This window comes from Megalobrama amblycephala, linkage group LG1 (assembly GCF_018812025.1).
Source record: "Megalobrama amblycephala isolate DHTTF-2021 linkage group LG1, ASM1881202v1, whole genome shotgun sequence".
In the NCBI taxonomy this organism is placed as follows: domain Eukaryota; kingdom Metazoa; phylum Chordata; class Actinopteri; order Cypriniformes; family Xenocyprididae; genus Megalobrama; species Megalobrama amblycephala.
Genome location: NC_063044.1, coordinates 19321693 through 19348503, shown reverse-complemented (window position 1 = coordinate 19348503; position 26811 = coordinate 19321693). Strand labels below are relative to the sequence as shown.

Here is a 26811-nt window from a genome sequence, read left to right as displayed (position 1 = left end):
ATGATTTTTTAATTTTTTTTTATTATAATTTATGTATTAAAATAACTTATTTTTAAATAAATTGCATTTATTATAATGCATGCATTTAAATGAAATCACTTTAAATGGATTTTATGTAATTAACTTATTTTAATAAGTTAATTATTTTAATTAATTGTATTTATTGTTTTTAAATCCATTTTAATGAATTATATTTAGGGGCCAAGCCCCAAAGGGGCTGTAGCCCCTATTGTAATTGTACGTTTTCCCTTTTATTATTATTATTCTTCCTCCCGAATGGGAGTCTATGGCAGCCCTATCAACGGAACATGAGAAAATGATGAAATTTGGCACACTTGTAGTGATGGTCATGTCTAGAAATCTGACCAATTTTGGAGTCTCAAGGACCAACTCTATAGCGCCACCACCAGTTCAAAAATTCAACATTCTAAAGGTTATAACTTTTGAACCATTTGCTCTAGAAAAATACAATTTAGTACATCTGATTTGTCTCTTCATGCTGATTCTATTCAAATTCTTACATTAAGTCTCCACCCATTACAGTAGCGGCCATTTTGAAAAGTACAGTAGTCCGTTTTTTCGCTACTCCTCCTTCAAAATTTGTCCAATTTTGTCCAGACTTTGATCAGGTGATCTTTGGTCTGAGCCGCACAGAAATGACTGAGCAGATTTTTTTTTATTCATCTTTGTTCAAAAGTTATGATGTCACGAAGTTAATGAGGTTTACCCAAAATTGCTATAGAGGCTGTATCTCAGCCAAACTTTGAGCGATCAAAACAAAAATTCGTACACTTGATCAAGACCATGATCTGAGGTTCCTTGCCGAATTTGGGAACAGCGCCACCTACAGGTCATGAGATCTGTAAAATGGATATTTTGGCCAATAACTTTTGAACACTTTATTAGAAAATCAAGATCTTGGTGTCTATGGATTCCTTGGGCCATGCCGAATCCGGGAATATTGAATTTGTCAACATCGGATGAAAAGCATGTCCGCCATTTTGAATTTTGTCATAAATTTCAATATCTTTTAAACTATTTGACATATCTTCACAAAAATTAGTATGTATGACCTTTAGTAGGTCCCGAAGGTACCTGAGAAGTTTCAACACAGCACCACCTACTGTTCCACAGATATAATGTTTTTTGCAAAAATGCTTATAACTTTTGAAAACACTTTCCAAAACGTGTATACTTTATGTCATTTTATTCCCTGGCTAATGCCAATTCCAACGATGTGTCATTTGTCATTTTCCTTAAATGTACCTGTCTGCCATATTGAAATAAATGAAAAACAGTTTTTTCGCTACTCCTCCCACAAATTTTGTCCTATTTTGTCCACAATCAGCTCAGAAGATCTTTGGACCGAGCCGCATAGAAATGACTGAACGGATTTTTGATATTCGCTACCGTTCCCGAGATATTTGTCTCTGAATGTGACCTTCCTTGTGATTGTTATCTTATGCTAGTTAGCTTAGCATGCTAATTGCTTAGCATGCTAACCAGTTGTCATTCTTTTTAATGTGGCTCTTCAGCTATCAAGTTAACCATGAGCTTCATTAGCATTAAGTTAGCTTGGCATGCTAATATGGTTAGCATGCTAAGAAATGTTTTTTTTGTAAATTCTTTGTTACACTAAAAGTTCTCTTCCACAACATGTTGAACATGTGTCATAATGTAGCTCAATGTGTAAAGCCAGGTACCTGACGAGCCCTGTACCTAAAGATAGTGGGTTCGAATCTCGGGTGGAGTGGTTTTATGAAATTGTGTGTTTTGATTCCGTTATTGCCTCTAGATTAGAAATAAATGCTTTTTGTTTCATGCTGTGTTCATTTTCATCTAAGCTTCTGTACTTTCTGAGTTCATTCTCGCCCATAATTCTGAACCAGGTGTTTCATGTTTGTTCATTTTCTGCTGTTTTTCTTCTTCCTGCTCTGTATTGCGCTACAGCATGATGAGCTGCAGAATGATCTAAAGTAAAGTTATTAAATATAACATTCAGTGCAGTTTCATAAAAATTCTTCTTTTTGAGTCCATTTTCACATAAACTAGTGAACTTCGGCAGTTGTGTCAACAGTCACCTGCACAGTGGTGCAGTGACATGCGCAATGGACACTGGACCTGGAGGTTGTGAGTTCGAATCCCGTGTTGGGTGGTCATTATGCAATTGTGTGTAATGAGTCATTTTGATTCCTTTTTTATCCAAATAAGCATTGTACTAATCTTTATTCCTCTTGAATTAGATACAAGTGTTTTTAGTTCATTCTGTGTTCATTCTCATCTGAACTTCTATTGATTTTCATTTCATTTCCACCTGTCCTTCTGAACCAGCTGTTTTGCATGTACATTCAATTTCTGCTGTTTTTGCTCTACCTGCTCCGTATTGCGCTACTGCCCCTTCTGGGGCTTGGCCCCGAATTGCTGCTTGCAGCTATATTTACAATTATTTTTTTTTACAATGCTAAAAACAAAGTTGCAAATACTGACGTTATGAGTTATAGTGTAAAGTTAACGCTATATGCTAGTTCCATTGACGTAACAGTTACGTTTTGCAGGTGCATACTGAAAATAAAGACTAACTTACCACTCAGAAACGTCTATGGCCAATCGCAACAAAATTGGTTGTTCCTCTACATCTGCATCTTCGTCAGAAACAGGCTCAAACATATAAGGTTGAATACCAAAACTCTCCATCGTTCACGCCGTACAGTACAGATTTGTTCGCTATCAGTGTGAGCTACTGGAAGGAGCCGAACAGTGAAACAGCCAATCAGAGCGGAGCACCATATTACTATTCATGAGCCTTCCAAATAAGGCAAAAACAGACCTTTTCATTCTAGGGGCTATTTGTGGGGTTATAAATGGAGCTGTAAAACCATATCTGGACAATTTTCGGCCATAAAAAAGCCACATACCCTCTATGTAGATATCAGGGAACAATTTAAAATGTTTTTTCAAATCACTCAAGGGCACCTTTCAAATAAGTCTCTTTTGTTCAACAAGGCTGCATTTATTTGATTGTAAATGCAGAAAAATGGTTATATATTCACTACATATATTATACACTATATTTAATACATTCACATTGATCTGTTTATTATGTGAATAGTAAAGTATAATTTATTCCTGTGATCATTTTCAGCATCATTACTCCAGTCTTCAGTCACATGATCCTTCAGAAATCATTCTGATATGATGATTTGCTGCTCCAGAAACATTTATGATTATTATCAATGTTGAAAACAGTTCATATATTTGTGGAAACTGTGATAGATTTTATTTTCAGGAGTCTTTGATGAACAGAAGCACGTGCACTGTGCATTCCCCCAGTCATATTGTCAAACATAAATACAATTTAAATAATGGTTTTCCATTTTGATATACATAAAAATATAATTTATTCCTGTGATCATTTTCAGCATCATTACTTCAGTCTTCAGTGTCACATGATCCTTCAGAAATCATTCTGATATGATGATTTCATACTCAGTTATTAATGTTGGAAACAGTTGTGCTGCTGAAACTTTTTTCAGGATTCTTTGATGAATAAAAATTAAGAACAGCATTTATTTAAAATATAAATCTTTTGTAACAATATACACTACCGTTCAAAATTTGGGGGTCAGTAATTCTTTTCCTTCTTTTTTGAAAGAAATTAAAACTTTTATTCAGCAAGGATGTGTGAAATTGATAAAAAGTGATAGTAAAGATATATATTGTTAGAAATTATTTCTATTTTGAGTAAATTCTGTTCTTTTTATTAATCAGTGAATCCTGAAAATAGTATCACAGGTTCCAGAAAAATATTCATCAGCACAACTGTTTCCAACATTGATAATAACTGAGTATTGAATCAGCATATTAGAATGATTTCTGAAGGATCATGTGACACTGAAATAAATAACACATAACAATTGCTGCAATAAAAATGTTCATTTTACATATTTACTAAATTAGAATTAATTGAATGCAAAAAATAAATAACTTATTTCATGTTATGACCAAACAAAATGTTTATATTTGTTTTTATATTATATTTTATATAAATATTATAAATTTATAAAAATTTACCAAAACTTCCAATTATTTCCCATAAATTCTCATAAATTCCTGTTAAGTTTCCAAATTGGAATATTTCCAAAATTCCCCAGGTTAAATTCCCATGGAAACCGCCCCTTTGCAAGCCTAGTCAGGAAATATGGCTCTATATCAGCAGGTATCAATAGTCTATATTCGTCAATCAAAAGGGAAAGCTGTTTTGACTCTGCTCGCTTTCATTACTTTCACGTTTATTCCCGTGCTCTGATTTGTTCGCTAAGATGAACAGCCAATCACAGAGATCTCTCTCACTGACGGACACTGATTCAACATGCTCAATTGGCCAAAATACCAACAATTCGCTCATCTTCTGAACACAAATTAAGATATTTTTGGTGAAATTTTTTTGTGTGCCAGAAAAACAAAATAGCGACTTTTCAACAATATCTAGTGATGGGCGATTTCAAAGCGCTACTTCGAATCTTTTGTTTCGAATCAGTGATTCAGATCGCGTGTCAAACTGCCAAGCTGAAAAGATTTGAAGTAAATCTTGGGATTTAAGAATCGATATCGGTTCGTAAAAATGAGAATCCATTAAAATCGAGAAAGCGATATTTTTTCCCAGCCCTATAAAGCGACGAGAACACTTTTTGTGTGCCAAAACAACAAAATAAGGACATTATTTCACAGTATCTAGTGATGAGCGATTTCAAACTTCATGAAACTTTACGAATCTTTTGTTTGAATCAGTGGTTGTGCAGTGCTCAGACTCTAGCTGTGGGTGCGAGCGACTCACGCCGTGTTTCTGGATGGCCACGTTGGTGAGGTGCACGAACATGTTGTCCAGCTCACTGGTGCTGGGCGTGTATTTGACCGTGCAGAAGCGGCAGAAGCCCAGTTTGTACCTGAAACACAGAGCGGTCAGTGCGGACGGAGCGATGTGGTGGCGTGCGGCGGTCACATACTCACATGTAGCACTTGAGCGGCCTGTAGCTGGTCACCAGCACATACAGACGTAGGTTGAACTCCCTCCCCGCCGATCAGCAGAGGGTTGTCGATGTACAGAGAGATGACGTACGCCTCCTTCCCACTGTTCGCTGCCACAAACCTGTCAAACGCCAGCAGTTCAGACTGAAATCCAGCTATTTAATGTGTTTGACTGAAGATGAGCGTCTTACGTGGACGTGCGGCTGTCGCGGGACCACTTCTTGATCTGAGAGAGCTTGTTGATGAGGAAGATGCCCTTTCCCTGCGCCTTCCAGCACGGCTTCGTGATCCACGTGCTGGACGGGCTCTTCCTGAACTCCTCCACGAACAGGTTGTAGTCGGCCGGCAGCATGAACGTCACCGGCACGAAATCTACGGTCAGAGTCATGGTCAGAGTCTCAGCACTGAAACAACTTTTAAATACATAAGTAACAAACGTGCTAGTTTTCATACAAAATAACTAAGTAACATAATTAGGTACTTTAGTTATTAACTCAATAATGCAACACATGTAGGCTACGTTTCTCCAGACTCACGCTTGTAATGGTGCGTTCACACCAGACGCGAATTAAGCGTTAAGCACGAGTGATTTACATGTTAAGTCAATGCAAAGACGCAAATAGACATCCTGCATCGCGATTCGCACAAATGATGCAGTGTGAATTGAGCGTTTCGGCCGTTTGACATCTTCATTCTTTTATAGAAACAGAAATAAAACGGATCTTGCTTGAAAGAAAGTGAGGAGGTCGGACAATCTAGTAAGTTGTAAAAAACGGTCTTTACTCACTTTGAGCTATATATGTGTTAGTCTCAGTGCACTGGATCTGTGAATTATGTCTTAAAGGGACTAGTTCACCACGTAAAATATCCTACAATGCAATGCAAAAACCAGGGAGCATCGATGATCACTATGTTTCCTTACTGGAAATTTGCTCACATTTTCTGAAGGACGAAACATCTAAATCATTCAAGCCAAATCAATAAACATTATGCATGCAATAGAAGTTTTGAAAAAAAATAAAGACATTTAAATATTTTTCTTTAAGCCTGGACTCATTCGGCCTGATTACATCCACCTGTGTCTCAGCTTGTGAACTCTGCCTGCATAAGCCCCGTTTATTCAGTCATTCATTGCAAAGTAGTTGTAAGTTGTAAATGCCGCTCTGCAATTCTGAGCATTCTCCTGTTTTCCCGTACCTTGGTTTTCGATTCTCTGCTTGTTGTTTGGTTTCTCTGTTTGTCTCTGCCTTGGACTCTGTCATTGTTTGCACTGTTTACCATGTGCTCTTGACCTTTCATCTGTTTGGATTATGTCTTTGGATTAACATTTAATACATTTCTGCATTAGGATCCTCAACCTGTGCATTTCAGATCAGTTCATGACACAAGTGAATGAATGTTGTGATAAACTTATGTTTAATGTAGTAATTAATGTAGTAATGTAGCAAGATCAAGATGCTAATCCATCTGAGAATATAGAGGATAAATGTTAAATTATTTGAAACACAGGAAGTTGATCAATCAGTAATCATGAGAATTAATAATGAATTAAACAACATATTCTAAAGATATATATAATCTTGATTCTGCCTTTTTTTAATAATGTATTTTAATGTGAATATTTTAGTTAAGCCCCTTACTCATCTTATTAATGTTTCTATAAAATGGGCAGATAGTTGTATAAATGCATTGATAAAGCCTATTTTTAAATTCAGATAATATGATTAATTATACACCAATTAGTATTTTTCCAGATTCCAGAACAAGAAACGTGTGAAAAAAAATTGTGTGCTTGGTGTCCAGATGCCTCTTGTTTAAACTTAAATACTAAAATATTTTAATAAATTATTAAATTTTTAAACAAATTACCTGTAAAAGAATCTTTGAACATTAGGATTAAAGATGAGGTTATCGAACAAGTTTCATAGGAAAAATACCTAGGCTTGATTTTAGATTCTCGTGAAATCTTTTGAGGTTTTTGTACAGTTTTGTACAGTAATTCCTTCTGATGTATTTGGTAATACTTGAGTAATTACTAGTGGGTTACCATGATCTTCACTTTAGAATACTGATCCAAATAATCAGTAGTTTCTTTGGAATGATGTAGTACCTCTTGAGTTATTACTTTCCAATACTTTGCAAAAAAACTCAAAAGTTTACAATGACTCCAACAGTTACTAGAGAGTTATCATGTTTCTCACTTTAGAATACTAATCCTGATTAGCTAATAGTGAACTATCACATTCAATTGAGTGTTATTACTTAATTCATTAATCAAAGTTTCTTGTTAGTTGATAGTAATTACTAGAGTGTTAATAATGCATTACCCATTTGTTCCTGTGTAGTTATTCATTAATGATGGAACAGTATCGTACTCGGTTACTAACGTAACCTCGGTTCCCTGAGATACGGAACGAGTACTGCGTATGGGGAAAGGTCTCCTTTTTCCCCGTTACTGAAGCCTTTTTCAATAACGCAGTGTAACTGCATCGTCATTGGTTCACTCATAGACAAGTTGTTGAACCAATGACGGCGCGGCATAGCTGCGCGACCTATGGCGACAGAGCACGCGAATATTCCCGCCGAAATGGGCGGGGTTTAGGGCTATATAAGCGGGCGTTTCGCCATAGGATTTCAGGTCATTCGACTGAAGCGACGACACTGAAGCCGCAGCCTCGTGGCATGGCATGTAACGCAGTACTCGTTCCGTATCTCAGGGAACCGAGGTTACGTTAGTAACCGAGTACGTTCCCTTTCGATACTTCACTCGTACTGCGTATGGGGAACGAATTCAACCGCGCCGTGCCACGGCAGGGAACGACTGGACTTGTCTTGGGTACCGTGAGGGAACCAGAGGACAAGTGAGAAGGCCGGAGCCGTCGAACCCTCGTTACACTACAAAAAGGGAGTTAACTCCCGGAGTGGCATGAAGCGGAGCTCGATAGAGGCCGCTGGATCATACCGAGAGGACCCGAGCTTGTAAGGTCGGGACGTCCAAATGATAAAATCTGACAAAAGTGGACGGCGAGGACCAGCCGGCCGCCTCACAGATGTCTTTAATCGAAACTCCACTAGACCAGGCCCAAGTGAGCTCTAACTCCTATGGGGCAGTCGAGGCCCATAGAGGAGTAACAAAGAGCAATAGCGTCGACTATCCAACGCGAAAGACGTTGCTTTGAGACCGAAGACCCCTTGGTGCGGCCACCAAAGCAGATAAAGAGCTGATCAGATTGCCGAAAAGGCTGTGATCGATCAACGTAGGTCCTTAATGCCCTGACAGGGCAGAGTAGTTCCAACTCTTGCTCGTCCGACGAGGGAGGAAGCGCTGAGAGGGAAATAACCTGTGCTCTGAATGGAGTCGAGAGCACCTTAGGGACATAGCCATGCCTAGGTTTCAAAACGACTTTGGAGTCGTTGGGCCCGAACTCAAGGCATGCAGGGCTCACGGAGAGGGCCTGCAAGTCACCAACTCGCTTAACCGATGCTAGTGCAAGTAGCAGAGCGGTTTTGAGTGTCAGGGGCCTGAGGTCAGCTGAACGCAGTGGCTCAAAGGGAGGCCCTTTAAGAGCTCTGAGGACCAAAGAGAGGTCCCAGGTGGGAACAGTGAGAGGACGAGGAGGATTTAATCGCCTAGAACCTCTCAAGAAACGCACCACGAGGTTGTTTCGTCCCACTGACTGGCCAGCGATAGGAGCGTGAAACGCTGCAATGGCTGCTACGTAAACTTTGAGCGTTGAAGGGGTGCGACCCAGATTCAAACGCTCCTGGAGAAAAGACAGTATCGGAGATACGTCACACTCCACTGGGTCTATGTTGCGTGTAGAACACCAGTCAACAAAGACTGACCATTTCTGGGCGTAGAGGCGTCTCGTGGACGGAGCTCTTGCCTGAGAAATAGTATTCAGCACGTCCCCGGGGAGGTTAGCAGGCTCCCGTCGAGGGACCAGAGGTGCAGAGCCCAGAGTTCTGGCTGGGGATGCCAAATCGTCCTGTTCGCCTGAGAGAGGAGGTCCCGTCTCAGGGGGATCGGCCACGGAGCTTTTGTGGAAAGCCTGAACAGCTCTGAGGACCAAACTTGGCTCCTCCAGAGCGGGGCCACCAGGAGGACTCTGTGCTTGTCTTCCCTGATTCGTCTGATGACCTGAGGGATCAGAGCGATTGGGGGAAAAGCGTAAAGGAGGGTGCTGGGCCAGACATGGGCCAGCGCATCTTCCTCCTTCGAGAAATAAATTGGGCAGTGAGAGTTGCCTTCTGAAGCGAAGAGGTCTACCTCTGCCTTTCCGAAGAACTCCCAGATCATGAGAACCGTCTGGGGGTGGAGCATCCACTCGTCTGAGGGGACATTGCTCCGAGATAGCATGTCTGCTCCCAAGTTTGTTCTCCCGGGTATGTGAGTCGCCCTGAGCGACTGAAACCTCGGTGATGCCCATTCCAGAAGACGCTTCGCCAGAGCGCATAAGCGGCTGGACGAAAGACCGCCCTGGTGATTTATGTATGACACCACTGTCATGCTGTCCGACTGGACTAAGACGTGGCGCCCTGTCAGGTGTGCCTGGAACGCATGAAGGGCTCGAATCACTGCCAACATCTCGAGGCAGTTGATGTGCAGATGGCATTCCTCGTGAGACCATGAGCCGAAGGCCGGTCTGCCCTCGCAAAGAGCGCCCCAACCTGTGTTGGACGCATCCGTTGAGAGCACCGTCCTTCTGGACACCGCCTGTAGGGGTACCCCTTGGCTGAACCATACAGGGTTCATCCAGGGTTTCAGAGCCGCCAAACAGGCCTGATTGACCCTGAGACGCAGGCGGCCGTGCCGCCAGGCGTGAGGAGGGACCCGGAACTTCAACCAGTACTGCAGAGGCCGTATCCGAAGCTGCAGAACCGGGGAGGCGGAAGCCATCAGCCCTAGCATCCTCTGGAAAAACTTCAGAGGGAAATAGGCTCTGTTCCTGACCGATGCCGCGAGCTGCTGAATGGCCAGAGCGCGCTCTGGAGATACTACAGCCGTCATACGGACTGCGTCGAAAACTGCACCCAGGAACGCTGGCTGGGGAGCAGTGAGCTCTTGGCAAAGTTGACTCTGAGACCCAGGCACTCCAAGTGGCTGAGTAACACGGATCTGTGATGCTCCAGCTCGGCTCGTGACTGGGCTAGGATGAGCCAGTCATCGAGGTAATTGAGAACCCGGATTCCCATCTGTCTCAGTGGGGAAAGCGCCGCGTTCATGCACTTGGTAAAAGTGCGAGGAGCTAGGGACAGTCCGAATGGAAGGACCATATATTGGTAAGCCACACCCTCGAACGCGAATCTCAAGAATCGCCTGTGATGGGGGGCTATCTGGATGTGAAAGTATGCATCTTTCAGGTCCAGCGAGCAGAACCAGTCCCCGGGGCAAACCTGCGCGAGGATCTGCTTCAGCGTTAGCATCTTGAACTTCCGTCTCATGAGGGAAAGGTTCAAGAGCCTGAGATCTAAGATGGGTCTGAGACCGCCATCTTTTTTGGGAACTAGAAAATAACGGCTGTAGAACCCCGAATTGCTCTCTGAGGGGGAGACTATTTCTATAGCTCCTTTCCTCAGAAGAGACATGACTTCGGCTCGGAGGACATGAACGTCGTCCGTGTTGACTGAAGTCTGAAGCACCCCGCTGAAGCGTGGGGGCCTTCGGGCGAACTGAAGCGAGTAGCCTCGACTTATGGTTCCCAGAACCCAGCTTGACACTCCGGGGATGGCCCGCCAGGCCTCGGCCTGCGTGACAAGGGGCTGAATGGTATCGGGTATCGCGGAGGGGGGGTGGAACGAAAGAGCTTTTGGGGTGGTCCGGCCGTGGCGAGACTTTGCCCCATCCTCTTCCTTCCTGAAATATCAGGAGGGCTTAGGAGGCGTCAGGTCCAGCGTAATCTTAGGCCGGGGTCCCTGACGTTGCCTCGGGAAGGAGGAGCGCTTACGATGGCGCTGTTCCTTGGGTGGTGCTGCCTGAGAGGTAGAGGGGGCAGTTTTGTTCTGCTGAGCTGGCACAGACTTGGGGCGGCTGGAAGCAGACGTGGAGCTAGGGCGTTTAGGCAGGAAGTGTCGCATAGCCTGAGACGACTTTTGTGCTGCAGTAAAACACTCCGTAAAGCCCTCTACTGCTGGCCCGAAGAGACCAGAAGGAGAGACCGGGGCATCCAAAAAGGCCGTCTTGTCCATCTCCTTAATCTCGGTCAGGTTGAGCCACAAATGGCGCTCAAGCACGACCAGGCTGGCCATGGATCGTCCAATGGCCTGAGCTGTGGCCTTTGTGGCATGCAGGGCTAAGTCAGTGGCGCTGCGGAGGTCACGGAAGGCAGGTGCATCGACGCCGGACTCATCCAGAGAACGGAGGAGCTTCGCTTGAAACACCTGGAGAATAGCCATGGCGTGCAGCGCTGAGGCAGCCTGGCCCGCGGACGTATATGCTCTGCCAGCCAGGGCAGAAGTGGTCCTGCAGGGCTTGGATGGAAGGGCCCTCTTAGTTTTCCAACCCACAGCCGTGGGGGACAGAGGTGAGCCGCCACCGCTTCGTCCAGGGGCGGTAAATGCTCGTAACCCTTCTCTTCAGAGCCATCCACAGAGGTGAGAGCTGAATAATGCGTAGTACATAGGCGGGCAGAATACGGGGCGCGCCATAACTTCGTCAGCTCGTTGTGAACCTCTGGGAAAAACGGTGCGGCGCGTTGACAAGGGGCCTGGCGGGAACCCGGCAAGAACCACTCATCGAGCCTGCTCCGTGATGGCTCCTCTGGCAGAGCCCATTCGAGGTCCAAAACCTCTACTGCTTTCGAAAGGATGCGGAAGAGCTCGGCATCCATACCCGGCTTGCAGTCAATGGGCTCCAGCGAAGGAAGGCGGACGGGGTCAGAATCACCGGCCCAACCTTCGGATTCAGAGGCCGCGAGAGACATGACGTCATCAAGCGGCTCGTCCTCAGAACCGCCAAAAGAGATGAGGTCGCTCGCATCTGCCGAGGGACGCAGCTCAGGGCGGGAGAACAGGACGGGGGACTGCTCTCTCGGGGGAGAGGGTGAGGCACGCGGGGAAGCCGGCGTGACGTCATCCAACTCCGTGCACTGGGCCACTCTACCCCGCCGTCTCTTCCTAGCCGGCTTGCGGGAGGAAGAAGACGGGAGGGCGCGAGCGGCGAGATCGCCTTCACTGAAGAAGGCGATCCGCGAGCGCAGAGAGGCGAGACTCATGTTCTCACAGTGAGAACACAAGGTCCCGGTGAGCGTGGCCTCTGCATGGGGTCTGCCCAGGCAGCCGACGCACTCACCGTGACCGTCGTCGTCATGCAGAGGGGCTCTGCATGTGCCACACGAGTGGCGCGGCATTTGTAACAACGCCGCCGACGTAAAAACGGCGTTTGAGGGGCTCTTTTAGAGCGGCGAGGGCCGCTAGAGCAGTGAAAACCGCTGTTGGAAAGCTCTTTTAGAGCGGCAATAAACCGCGGGAAAATCGCTCTTTTAGGCGCGCCGGATGGCGGCAGGAGACGGGCTGGCAGGCGGCCGGAAGCGGGAAGCGGGCGGCTCGAGACGGCGCTCGAGGCGGCAGTCGACGAGGGCGCCGGCGCTTCTTCCTCGGCGAGCTCAGCAGTCCGGTGCGGGAGCCTCTTCGACGGCGGCGAGAGCTTCTTTCCAGGCGAGCTTCTTCCAGGCGGCGAAGGCTTCAGCCGGAGATCAGCGAGGAGCGATGTGAAGTCGTCGCTGAAGGAGAGAGAACTGAAATCCTATGGTGAAACGCCCGCTTATATAGCCCTAAACCCCGCCCATTTCGGCGGGAATATTCGCGCACTCTGTCGCCATAGGTCGCGCAGCTATGCCGCGCCGTCATTGGTTCAACAACTTGTCTATGAGTGAACCAATGACGATGCAGTTACACTGCGTTATTGAAAAAGGCTTCAGTAACGGGGAAAAAGGAGACCTTTCCCCATACGCAGTAAGAGTGAAGTATCGAAAGGGAACCTTACAAGTCTTCAGTGTGACATGAGATTCAGTTATTCATCACATCTGAAAACACATGAGAAGATCCACAGCAGTGAGAAGCCACACACGTGTGATCAGTTTGGAAAGAGTTTCACTATTAAATGCTACCTGAAGCAACACATGAAGATCCATGCAGTGGAGAAACCACATCTCCACAGTCTGAAACCACAATAAGTAGTTCATCTTTATGTGCTGAGAAACAGCCAAATCTCTTCTCTCCAGCTATAGTTGGCGCTGTTGCTCTGTCTGCTGTTGAATTATCCAGGTTGTGGATGAGAAGCGACGCTTGTACAGTAGTACATAGTAAAGTGCTATATAAATGCCTCATTCATTCATTTATTAGTTAACCATTTCTTAATTTGCGTTCTTGTCTGTTTATATGAAAAATCATCAGCTGCTTGCTCGAGTACTGATCCAATTCAAAGTTCACATCTAGCCAAGTACAGTTCAAATCCCAGGATGTGTTCTTGATCCGCCCCTTTTATCAGGGACTTTTGAGGACTTGAGATGGCCAGGTATCCCAGAATGCATCTCGCACTAACCAGCAAGCGTCAATAGCAGATTAGAAAACCTGCATAATTTAGACATATTATTATGTTATGTCATGATATATAGTTTTAAGGCAAGAATGTACTGGTTTAAAGATCAAAATTGCTGTTTATTGATAAAGATAGTGCCTATTTTAAAAAATTTCTGATGTTTTGGAGTTCGCTCAGCGCTCATGTACCCCGCAGAGAACAGCCTTACCTCGGCTAGTCCTTCTGGCGTTTGCTGCTGACCCTGTAGTGGTTAAACATGAGATATAATTCATCTTTTGCATATTTAACGGGTGATCTTTAGTCTCATGAGTCTATATTTTGTTACCTGCCAAATCATTTTGGCTGAGGGCTTTATATATTTAGGCCATTTAACTTTACCTTTGTATCCTACTAGAGTGCTGACTTTGTGTTAGATTATGTTTGTTTACTTTATTTCTTTTTGTAGCTTCTTACACATTCTGCTTATACTTTTATTACTGCTACTGTAGCCAGTTGACTGAAGCAAATGTTTAATATTTTTTTATTTCCAAGGAGAAATGTTCTGTAAATTTAGTTAACTTCAGCAAAACTTGTATCAAATTAATTTTCATTAAGTTCTGTATTCAATGGTTCCGATCGGGAGTTCCTATCAATTGTTGTAGGTGGGGCCTTAATTAGTGAGACACCGAAGGGAAATATAGCGCTTCTCCTTAGTATGTTCATGCTCAGACGCAAAGTGTATGCGGACTGAGAAGCAGGTAGTTTTCTCTTTCTCATAAATCCTGCATTAACTGTCTCTTTTTAGTGTGATCGCTACATTTATGATGTTAAAACACTGTTAAGAGTTTCTGTCATAACTTGTATTCGTGTGATTAGCGTATTTTCTTTGAAAGTAGTACTTTTAACCGTGTTAAAAGTTTGCACGTGTATTTTTCCATGCAGGAATAAGAGAGTAGGCCTGATTGTGTGTATACTAATATTGCCTCACGCTACTCTGTTTAAGGGGATTAAATCCATTTGAACCCATCATCACGTTTGTGGTGTGGTTGTGATTTCGTGGTGTCTGGAGGTTACCACTTGAAGTCTGCTACACTACTATTGATCATTAAAACTAACATTCAACAAAAAAGATATAGGGTTGTGTTTTACGTTTGCCACACGTTTAATATTTTTAAAATTTAAACAAAGAGAGGAAGAGCTGTGTCTTAGTTTGGTTATAAATATACATGCAATGAAGATAATCAATGAACATGTTGCCTGAACCACATGCATGGCTATTGATATGTTTAAGATTTTTTAAATGAAAATGAAAAAGAGTGATGTTTTATAACATATTTCATTTTATTGTTGCCTTTTAAATCATATCATCAGCTGGATTAAAACACTCTATAATACCCCAACAGCATCAGTCGTAACTAATGTATTATATCAAATCAATTTTACTTTAAAAGAGGTACCAGGCAAGGCTGCCCACTATCAGCGCTACTCTTTGCTGTCAGGGTATGTCACAGCAGTCTAACAGAGGAAGAGGATGGTAAGACAGGTGAGATCAGACCCAGGCAAAGCTACGCTGAAGAACCAAGGAGATGGATGGGGTTGCAGCAGACAATGACAACAGGCAGTAGCTTGAGGCACCGAAGGCTTGAAATTGAGCTGCAACTGAAGCTGTATCAGTCTCACTGCACGGCCTTGAGGACAGCAGTCAGGGTGGGTCGGGATGCAGGACAGGAACGGAATGCCTCACCGTTGATAACTGTCTGTCTTTCAGTAACATCCGATTCGCGCCAAGAGCAGCCAAAAATATCTCACGAACCACGAAAAAGGGGATTTTATAAGTTGAGTGCAACATAATAAAAGAACAACAAAGAAATAATCTTACCTTAAGCCAGGGGTCTCAAACTCAAATTAACTGGGGGCCGTTGCTGTGATTGACACCTCATAGGAGGGCCATTTTAACATTCTAGCACAAGAAAACGCAACATTTCTGAAAATTTGTTTTCCTTTGCATTATTTCTCATTTAAACAGCAGTGTCTCTATCATTGTTACATACAGTAGGCATATTAGTTTTTAACAGTGCAAACAGTGCAAATATTTTCCCTTTATTTTAGCTTAAATATCAACAAAATCTTGCATTGAACAACACTGTACTGTACACATGCAATCCCTGAATACATTTGCACACTATTCTATTTCTTGCCAGACACCTAGCAGCATCTGCTAACACAGCTGAGCCGCAGATATCGTTTGAGCATTGGTAACGTTTATTGGTAGCATCGGACGCATGAAGATCCATGCAGTGGAGAAACCACATCCCCACAGTCTGAAATCATGGGTCAATATGGGTAATGGAGTCCGAATGGAAATGAATCAATATTCCGGTGATGGCTCCCTCCGGTGGTCCGGAGGATGGGCCAGAGGAGCCACATTCATGACAGTTTCAGTAACCATGGCATCTCAGTTTAAACCATGTCCCGCCTCTCTGCCCATTTTCAGTTACAGCTAAGACGCACAGCTAAGATGGCAGCGGCCTCATTTTCGCCTCAAAACTGCTGTTCAGAACTCTATGGGTAACGTCACAGACACTACGTCCATATTTTTTTACAGTCTATGAGATTCTAGAGTTCTTACTAGAATTAGGAAGTTTGACCATATTAGCCTAGTTCTGTCATCACGGCATTGGCTTCCTGTTAAACATTGTATAGATTTTAAAATCTTGTTAATTACTTATAAAGCACTAAATGGTTTAGCTCCCCAGTACCTGAGCGTGCTCTTAAAGCATTATAGTCCTTCACGTTTATTGCAATTTAAGAATTCAGGCCAGTTGATAATACCTAGAATATCAAAATCAACCGCAGGTGGTAGGATCCTTCTCCTATTTGGCACCTAAACTCTGGAACAATCTTCCTAGCATTGTTCGGGAAGCAGACACACTCTGTCAGTTTAAATCTAGACTAAAAACGCATCTCTTTAACCTGGCATACACATAACACATTATCAATTTATATTTTCAAATCTGTTAAAGGATTATTAGGCTGCATAAATTAGGTCAGCCAGAACCGAGAACACTTCCTATAACACCAGATGTACTCGTTACATCAGAAGAAGAATGGCATCTACGCTAATATTAGTCTTTCTGTTTATCCCAAGGTTTACCGTAGTCAACCGGATCCGGGCCGTATCCAGCTGAGACCAAGGACCGGTGCCATGACACGACCACAACGCTGCCCTGAAGTATCAGCAGAGATCGAGTCAACTAGATCATCCATTGTGAAGACATCACCAACACGACAGCCAGTGCCACAGTTCCTCAACAGACCGTCCATACCGGCGTGATGAATACGATCCTCAACTAGATGGAACTGGATTAAATACTTTAAATGTTGCGATCCTATCGGACTTATGATAGTTTCCAGAATCGTAACAAAGCACTGTTCGCCAGAGGAGAACTGGCTCCCCAATTAAGCCTGGTTTCTCCCAAGGTTTTTTTCTCAATTTTAACACCTGTTTGTCACCTGATGTCACCTGTCGGAGTTTGGGTTCCTTGCTGCTGTCGCCTTTGGCTTGCTTAGTTGGGGACACTTGACATTTGATATTCTGGCCACTCCAGTTATCTCTGTATGTATATTTTAGGCAACAATAAAATTAACATATTAATACCCATACATGTGGTTCAGGCAACACAGTCAATGATTATCTTCACTGCATGTATATTTACAACCAAACAAACTATAAAACACCATTATGGTATTGTTACAATATGCTGGTGTATAGACAAGGCAGTACACGGAGATCCACAAATAAGCGTTTTTACTCAACGAAGGAGAATACATACATCCAAACACATACAATATAACGTTAACATAAACAGGTAACAATTAGCATAACATTAGGTAACGAATAAGAACAGACAAGGAGTGAAGGGAGTGAGTCCATTATAAAGGCAGTGCTGATGAAGGAGTCCAGGTGCATGTGCGTGTGGAAACAGGAGGATTATGGGAAATGGAGTCCGGGAGACACGGGAACTGTGACAGGTATAAAACAGAACTATAAAACTCCCTCTTTTAATTTACATTTTAAAAATAATAAACATATGTGGTTCAGGCAATATGTGCATATAGTTTGCAATCATAAAACACAACTCTGTCTCATTTTGTTAAATGTCAGTTTTAATGATCAATAACAGCCATTATAAAAATATAAGCAAATGGTACATTTACATTTACAGGTGTAAGAAGCTACAATAAAAATTAAAGCAAACAGTTCAGTCAAACCTTCAAAGTCAGTGCTCCAATAGACTACAACAGTAAAGTTAAATAGCCTAAATATATAAAGTTATGAAACTTTACTTTACCCTCAGCCAAAACTATTTTCCAGGGAACAAATTATAGATTAATAAGACCAAAGATTGCCTGTTACAAAAGATGAATTATATCTCATGTTTAACCACTACAGAGTCATCAGAGTCAGCGGCAAACATCAGAAGGACTAGCCGAGGTAAGGCTGCTCTCGGCGGGGTACATGAGTGCTGAACGCCCAGTGATCATCTGGATCTCACAACTCCGACAACGTCAGATCAAATTTCCAAAAAGGTGCTTTCTTTATCAATAAACCACAGATTTGATCTTGGTTCTGTTGCTCTGTGTCTGCTGTTGAATTATCCAGGTTGTTGATGAGGAGCGACCCCTGATGTGATTGTGAAGCACCTACGGTGTACAGTAGTACATAGTAAAGTGCTATATAAACGCCTCATTCATTCATTAGTTATCCATTTTTTAATATGCGTTCTTGTATGTTCTTGTGAAACGTCATCAGTTGCTGCCCGAGTACTGATCCAATTCAAAGTTCACATCTAGCCAAGTACAGTTCAAATCCCCGGATGTGTTCTTGATCCGACTTTTATGGAGGATGCATCAAGAGGGGACTTGAGACAGCCAGGTATCCCAGAATGCCTCTCGCATCAACCAGCAACAGTTAAACTACATGTCCAGACATAATAACATGGGGGACATTGGGGGGATATTTTTCTCAAAGTGAGCCGTCAGCTCCAGTCCACTACAATTTGGAGTGGTTAAGGCCGGGGTATATGTCATTTCCCACGTTCTGCGCCATCTCGCGCACAGTTGAGTGTACAAGCCTTTCAAAGATAGGTCTTTGCCCGTGAGCGCAGAAAGACAGTGCGCCATCAAGCCCCGGGTATATTTCACTTTACGCGCCTGGACATGTCTCGCGTACAGTTGTGTCCGTGCATCTTTCAAAGTATACTAAACCATGGATGCACGTGGATCACTGAGTTCGACACATGCGCAATAAAAACATTTCTATACTATTACCAGACATCATGTCATCAATGGGACATTTGCTGCCTGAACACCGTTTATCCCTTCACAATGGGGTATAGCGGATGGGCACGCAGGGCTGTTAAATTATTGTTATTATTATGCTACTTTTATTATTAAATTAATATTGCAATTCATTTAACCGACGCACTGCGAGCATAATAAATTATTAGTTAGATGGTATACTCCTCATTTAAAAAAACAACTTGTTTAACCTTATAACACTATCAGTCCCGCTAACGGACCACTGGGTTGTTAAAGGGTTAAACTTGTTTGCTTAAAATTTTTGTGAATAATTTGCTGATGCAGGTACAAAAATACGTTTTGTAAAAAAAATATATAAATAAATAAAACTTGTAGCCCATGGTGCCAACTATAGCTGGAGATGAGAGATTTGGCTGTGGCTAACTTGCACAGAAGAGATTTTTTTTGTTCAGCACATAAAAATGAACTACTTCATTTCAGACTGTGGTGATGTGGTTTCTCCACTGCATGGATCTTCATGTGTATCTTCAGCTGATTTTTAGAAGAGAAACTCTTTCCACACTGATCACACATGTGCGGCTTCTCTCTGCTGTGGATTCTCTCATGTGTTTTCAGAGATGATGATTGATTGAATCTCTTGTCACAGTGTGAACACTTGTAAGGTTTTTCTCCAGTGTGGATCCTCTCGTGTGTTTTCAGATTTACTGACTGAGTGAATCTCTTGTCACAGTGTGAACACTTGTAAGGTTTTTCTCCAGTGTGGATCTTCTCATGTGTTTTCAGATGTGATGTCACACTGAATCTCTTGTCACAGTGTGAACACTTGTAAGCTTTTTCTCCAGTGTGGATCTTCTCATGTGCTTTCAGATGTGCTAACTGACTGAATCTGTTGTCACAGTATGAACACTTGTGAGGTTTTTCTCCAGTGTGGATCCTCTCATGTGTTTTCAGATTTGATGACTTATTGAATCTCTTGTCACACTGTGAACACTTGTAAGGTGTTTCTCCAGTGTGGATCCTCTCATGTGCTTTCAGATTTGATGACTGACTGAATCTATTGTCACACTGTGAACACTTGTAAGGTTTTTCTCCACTGTGAATTATCTGGTGCTGTTTTAAATGGTTTGCTGTAATAAAAGTCTTCTCACACTCAAAGCACATGTACTCTCTCACACCAGTATGAATTTTCTGATGTTCTTGTAAACTACACAGCTGTGAAAAACTCTTTCCACACACAGAACATGAATGTGGCTTCTCATTTGTATGAACTGTCAGGTGTCTCTTCAAGGCTGATGACCTTAGAAATGTTTTGTCACATTGATCACATGTGTGTGGCTTCTCTCCTGTATGAACTTTCATGTGTTCCTTAAGATGTCCTTTTTGTTTGAAGCTCTTCCCACACAGATCACATGTGAACGGCTTCTCTCCTGTATGAACTCTCATGTGAATCTCAAGACTATGTTTGGTTGATAAACTCTTTCCACACTGAGTGCAGGTTGTAGATTTATTGGCTCTTCTTTTCTTTAGAAATGTATTTTTAGTCTTTGAGCGACTCAAAGGTTTTTCTCCAGGTTTGTCATGATGTTTCTCCTCCACTTCACTCAGTTCTTCACTCTCCTCCTTCACTTCCATCAGCTCTGAAATGAAAGAGAAAAAAGTCATTTCATTTTCAGTAAATCAAAATAAAGAGAGAAATATGAAGTTTAAGGTGATAAAATTGAGACTTGTTGTGATAGACCACTGGAACAAAACATTACGATCATTTTGAAGCATTTGCATAAATCAGTTGCATATGTCCCTGAAACTTTAACATTAATCTTCCGATCGTAAAGGACCAGCTGTCGTTCCAACGACAGAATCCAGTGGTCTGGTGAAGGTATAATGTGTGTACGTCTTTTCAGCGCTCCTGTGAAGTTCACTTAATTTTAGAATTTAATCTCAATTTTACTTTAGCTGCTCGTTTAATCTGACTCCAATTTCAAATGTTTTTACATCAAGATTTACTGAATTAAGACAATCAGCACTGAATGGACGTCTTCTGGCTACAGAATTTCCCAAATAGCTGCTCTGTCATCTTCCCTTAAATAATTCTTAATAATTTATAAATAATATTAAGAAAATAAAGAAAACATTGCTCTGAAATATTTTGAGTAATATATTTATCAGTGATAAAATGATCTAATGTGATATTAACAGCCATATTTTGACATTTGATATTTAATTAATTTTCCTAAAAACTGTGTAATTATTAAGGGCCGTTCACAGCAGACTTCTTCCATTCATACACATGTGAATGTAAGACACCAGAAACACAAGATCAAGTGAAGTTTGCAGTAAAGTGGAGTAGATTGTATATTTTAAAATTTTGGAGTGATTATTATTTGTTATTTATGTTTTTATAAATATATCACGTCATATCTTGACGTTGCCGTGTCTGTAGAAAGTTCACATGCTCAAAGTCTAGACTGACTGCATCTTTAAATGTGTTATTATCAGTGTCCTACATGATTCACTCAACCCTGTTACTTCTGACATGATTTTCCTCCTTTCAAAACCAGGGGATTTCTTAAAACTGTGACGCCCAGGAAGTGACATCATCTGGGCTCTCTCTACACCATGATGGGAAAGAAAATAATCCCAATCCATTGTATCAGTTTTTACACAAATTAATGACTGCATTCATCAACCCTGTTACCAAAGTTACTGTAAGAAGAGATTTTGCTCAAGTTTCACTCACAACCCTGTCAGCCATTCTGGAAAGATCATTTACTTAATACATTTTGGTGTTACAGTTTATTCCTAAAAATAACAATGTTGAAAACTGTATTGAAAATGCCTCTATTCGGGGTAACACTCCTGCAAATAGTGAACCAGATATGAAACAAATGTAAAATACATAAATATTTAGTTTGATCTGATGTTGACAATCAGTATGAAAGTTTCTCAAACTTCCCTTTACTGAGCTTTTGTTAGAAAAAACAGTATGTATAATTTCATAGTTTAACTGCATATCTAAATATGCAGAAGTGTTTGAATCTTTCTAACATGAATGTTGTCATTAAAAGTTCAGTATGTATTTGATAGTTTATCTACATGTGCAAGAACATGAATGTTGTTCAGCATCATGAATGAATGAAGAATAAACACCAACCTCTTTGTTCTTCAGTATCTTCAGTGTGTTTCATTCTGCAGGGTTCTGGATCACTCATGTTCTCTCTGTCCTCTTCAATAAACTCAGTCATTACTGGTTTCAGCTCTTCCTGATGCTCTGATGCTCCTCTGATGGGAATATTCTAGCATTTATTGGAGAATTGATGTGGGAGGAGCTTCACTGATAGTGACCTATAGTGGGCGGAGCTTCACTGACTGAACCACAGATTGGTTGGAGGAGATGATCTGCCCAAATCAAAAATATCAGTTACTTTGTTTTTATAGGGTTAAAGACCAGAAATCAAACTGTAGTATCTGCATCAAATTAAATATACAAAAGCAAATTTAAATAGAAAACCCATTAAATGCAAGTGTCTATTTTAATGTTTCAAATTACTTTTGTGAAAACCAAATGTTTTAATGTGCCATCATCATTTAGTGTAACAGATATATTTATGTCAAAATGAAACAACATTAATTTTGCCCAGTACTTAATAAAGTATATAAAAGAATAAGAGATCATACTGAATTTCATTATATTTTAAATTATTAAAAAAACGTCTTGCTGACAAATGAGTGAAAGCTAGTGGTTTGAATGAAAGTGGCAAAGAATAAAGATTTAAAATGACAATTAAGGAGTATTTTGGGCTTCACTGTGATTCAGATTCTTGTTCTAAATATGCATGACAAGTTGTTTTTTCTTTCTTTCTTTCTTTCTTTCTTTCTTACTTTCTTACTTTCTTTTTTTTTGCTATATTAACCCCTTTTGTATTTCACTCTTAAACTAATTGCATTAATCATTTATATCTGTCTATCGTAAAGCAAATTAGGCTAATTTAGAACTTTTTGTTTCTAATTCTAACTTTATTTTGTTTCTTCATTAGAATAATGGCAAATATCTAGAAAAGTATAAAGAACTGTAAGAAAAACATTTATGGCATGAAGACAGAAATAAGCAGACATAAACACCATCAAATCCCCTCAGTCTGTTGACAGCTATGAAATGAGCTTTAAGTGTCAATTTACAGCAGATCTGAAGACATCAGCATAATAAATGAGGTGAAAACAGAAACTATTGACATGAAATAAAGAGTGTGAGATAATCTGCTGATGATCTGAATGTCTTGTTGAATGAGTGTTGATAGTCTGAGGATCTCACGTTATTCTGATTGTTTGCTGTTAGAAACTGATTATTGGAGCCAGGATATATGAGAAAATCCTATAAACTGCTCTAGTGAAAGACAATACTATTTCTCACAATATGACATTAATAATACAAAAACCAACACTAATGACACTCATCTTCATCAACTACTGCTAAATAACTATGAAACATTGTATGATTTTATGATAACATTCATTATAATAATTTGAGAAGTAACTCTTAACAAAGCTCATATTAATCTATTATACAACATAAATATTACAAAACACACACAAATGTCATATATAGTCAGTTGGTGTGTCTTTTTATCATTCAGCTTTAACCCTGTGATTAATCAGGTAGGGTCAGGATAGTCAGATCTGCCTCAATCCTAATGTTCTCTCCCGCCGCAGCTGAAGATCTTCAGGAATGATGGAGAAGACTCTCTTCTGCTTATTCTGTCTTGAGACTCAGTTTAAGTAAAGCTCTCTGTCATTGGGTGATACATCACATGATATTCCAGACTGGATGCTGACATTGGCGGGAAGTTTAACTTTACAGAGAGTGGCTCATGATGGCAGCTGTTATTAGTCCAGCTTGTGAAAGAAAAAGATAAAAGTTTTCAGAAATATAAACCAGGGGTGCGTTTCCCAAAAGCATTGTTTGTGAACTATGGTCGTAACACCTCTAATGGTAACGACGGAACTTGCGACCGTAGTTCGCTTTGGGAAATGCACCCCAGAATGGGAGTCTGTGGAGTAAAAGGCTTCTTCAGATGCTGAACTGCATTAAGTGTAGAAGGAGAAATGATTGAGGGACGCGTAACAGCATCTCCAATGTTGCTGGATAAAGCTAATTTCACTGCTGCAATCAATGTACTTATTATTAGAAAACCAAACTTTCAGTTCATATATATTATATTGATGTGGTATTTAGCAGCAGTGGTTGATGAAGATGAGTGTCATAAGTGTTTGTTTTTGTGTTATTGGTGTTTTATCCATGTCATATTGTGAGAAATAACAGTATTGTCTTTCAGTAGAGCAATTTTTAGGACTTCAATAATGTGTTTCTAACAGCAAACACTCAGAATAAAGTGAGATGATGTGAATGTCTTGTTGAATGAGTGTTGATAGTCTGAGGATCATCAATATTAACAGAGAAACTGCTGAAAACACTCTTTATTTCATGTCAATAGTTCCTGTTTTCACCTCATTTATTATGCTGATGTCTTCAGATCTGCTGTAAATTGACACTTAAAGCTCCTTTCCTTGCTGTCAACAGACTCAGGGGATTTGTGGACTACAAATATGAACAATTATTTTTGTCTTTGTGCTTTTAACTGATTTTCTTACTGTTCTTTACTACTTTTCTAGATATTTGTCAATATTTTAATGGAGAAACAGAATAAAGTTCTGAATTAGCATCAGTTACTTTACGATAGACCGATATAAATTCTGAATGCATTTAGTTCATGGGTGAAATACAAAAAGGGTTTAATATAGCACAAAAAATAATTAATTGAAAAAGAAAAAAACTTTTCAGGCATATTTAGAACAAGAATCATTTGATGACATTCAAACACTGTATTGAAGGATCACAGTGAAGCCCAAAATACTCTTTAATTGTCTTATTAAAAATTTATACTTTCCTTCAAACCACTAGCTTTCACTTATTTGTCAACAAGAATATTTTAATCATTTAAAATATAATGAAATTTAGTATGATCTCTTATTCTTTTATATATCTTAAGAACAGGTCAAAATAACTGATTCCTTTTTGCATTAAATATTTCTGTTACACTAAATGATGATGGCACATTAAAACATTTGGTTTTCACAAAAGTAATTTGAAACATTAAAATAGACACTTGCATTTAATGGGTTTTCTATTTAAATTCGCTTTTGTACATTTAATTTGATGCAGATACTAAAATTGATTTCTGGTCTTTAACCCTATAAGAACAAACACAGTAACTATTTTATTTTTTATTTAGGCAGATCAGCTCCTCCAACCAATCTGTGATTCAGTCAACAAAGCCCCGCCCACTGCAATTCACTTAATAAAGCTCCTCCCACAACAGTCACACCATCAGTGAAGCTCCTCCCACAGCAGTTCATCAATAAATATATTCCCATCAGACGACCATCAGGAAGAGCTGAAAACTGCAAAGACTGAGTTTATTAAGGAGGACAGTGAGAACATGAGTGATCCAGAACCCTGCCGAATGAAACACACTGAAGATACTGAAGAACAAAGAGGTTGGTGTTTATTCTTCATTCATTCATGATGCTGAACAACATTCATGTTAGAAAGATTCAAGCACTTCTGCACATTTAGAGAAACAGTTAATGTTAATTTTTAATACTCAGTTTGAGAACCTTCATATTGATTTTCAACATCAGATCAAACTAAATATTTTACATTTGTTTCATATCTGCTTCACTATTTGCTGGACTGTTTCCGAAGTTTAGGCATTTTCAATATAGTTTTCAACATTGCTAATTTTAGGAATAAACTGTAACACCAAAATGTATGAAGTAAATGAACTTTCCAGAATGGCTGACAGGGTTGTGAGTGAAACTTGAGCAAAATCTCTTCTTACAGTAACTTTGGTAACAGGGTTGATGAATGCAGTCATTCATTTGTGTAAAAACTGAGACAATGGATTGGGATTATTTTCTTGTCCTCCCATCATGCTGTAGAAAGAGCCCAGATGATGTCACTTCCTGGGCGTTTTTGAAAGGAGGAAAATCATGTCAGAAGTAACAGGGTTGAGTGAATCATGTAGGACACTGATAATAACACATTTATAGATGCAGTCAGTCTAGACTTTGAGCATGTGAACTTTCTACAGACACGGCAACGTCGAGATATGACATGATATATTTTTAAAAACATAAATAACAAATAATAATCACTCCAAAATCTGAAAATATACAATCTACTCCAATTTACAAATCTAGTGTAAACAGCCCTTCATAATTAAACACTTTAAGGAAAATAAATTAAATACTACAGGAATATGCTCTAATGCTTTAAATACATAATTTTCTTACATAATTTTTTATAAGATTTTCCTGCTAAAACAAAAGCTGAGATCAAACACTGCAATAAAACAGTAAAGCACCCCCTGGAGAGAATGGGGTCAATTTTGATCTCATGTGTACTTTAAGTGAAGATGGCAGATCAGCCATTGCACCGTGTCCCACAGTCAGTTATACATTTATTATGCTTAAATTGCTCAAAGCATAAAACTATGTTATGTATTTCTTATTTTTAAATTGTCTTCTAAATGTCTAATTGTGTAATAGGCATGATACTTTTTACTTTAAAATAAAATGTTATACTTGATTCATTCTGGACTGTGCATCAAAATGATCGTAATGTTTTATAGCAGTTGTCTATCACAGCAAGTCTCAATTTTATGACCTTTCACTTCATATTTCTCTCTTTAAATTATTTTGATGTACTTTTTTTCTCTTATTTCAGACCTGATGGAAGAAAGCAAGGAGAGTGAAGAACTAAAGACATTTCTAAAGAAAAGAGCCAAGAAATCTACAACCTGCACTCAGTGTGGAAAGAGTTTCTCAACCAAACAATATTTTGAGATTCACATGAGAGTTCACACTGGAGAGAAACCGTTCACATGCAA

General features: G+C 40.6%; 1 protein-coding gene and 1 pseudogene across 1 annotated transcript; both read right to left on the bottom strand.

The window, feature by feature from the left end:
* The window catches only part of LOC125244054, an 83048-nt pseudogene extending 60667 nt beyond the window's left edge, over positions 1–22381 (bottom strand).
* Positions 3991–5393, bottom strand: LOC125245102 (polyglutamylase complex subunit TTLL1-like). Its single transcript, XM_048155558.1, has 3 exons — positions 5217–5393; positions 5008–5146; positions 3991–4943 (listed from the first exon to the last, which is right to left on the bottom strand). The coding sequence occupies exons 1-3, from the start codon at positions 5375–5377 to the stop codon at positions 4887–4889; spliced, it is 357 nt and encodes a 118-aa protein (XP_048011515.1). The 5' UTR covers positions 5378–5393; the 3' UTR covers positions 3991–4886.
* Positions 22382–26811: the final 4430 nt, after the last annotated feature.

Excerpts from the sequence above, each read along its gene's own strand:
- LOC125245102 (XM_048155558.1), bottom strand. The coding sequence starts at position 5,377 with ATGCTGCCGGCCGACTACAACCTGTTCGTGGAGGAGTTCAGGAAGAGC. Across the intron at positions 5,147-5,216 it reads CGCGACAGCCGCACGTCCAC|GTTTGTGGCAGCGAACAGTG; the intron begins GTAAGACGCTCA and ends GGCGTTTGACAG. Across the intron at positions 4,944-5,007 it reads AGGCCGCTCAAGTGCTACAT|GTACAAACTGGGCTTCTGCC; the intron begins GTGAGTATGTGA and ends TCTGTGTTTCAG.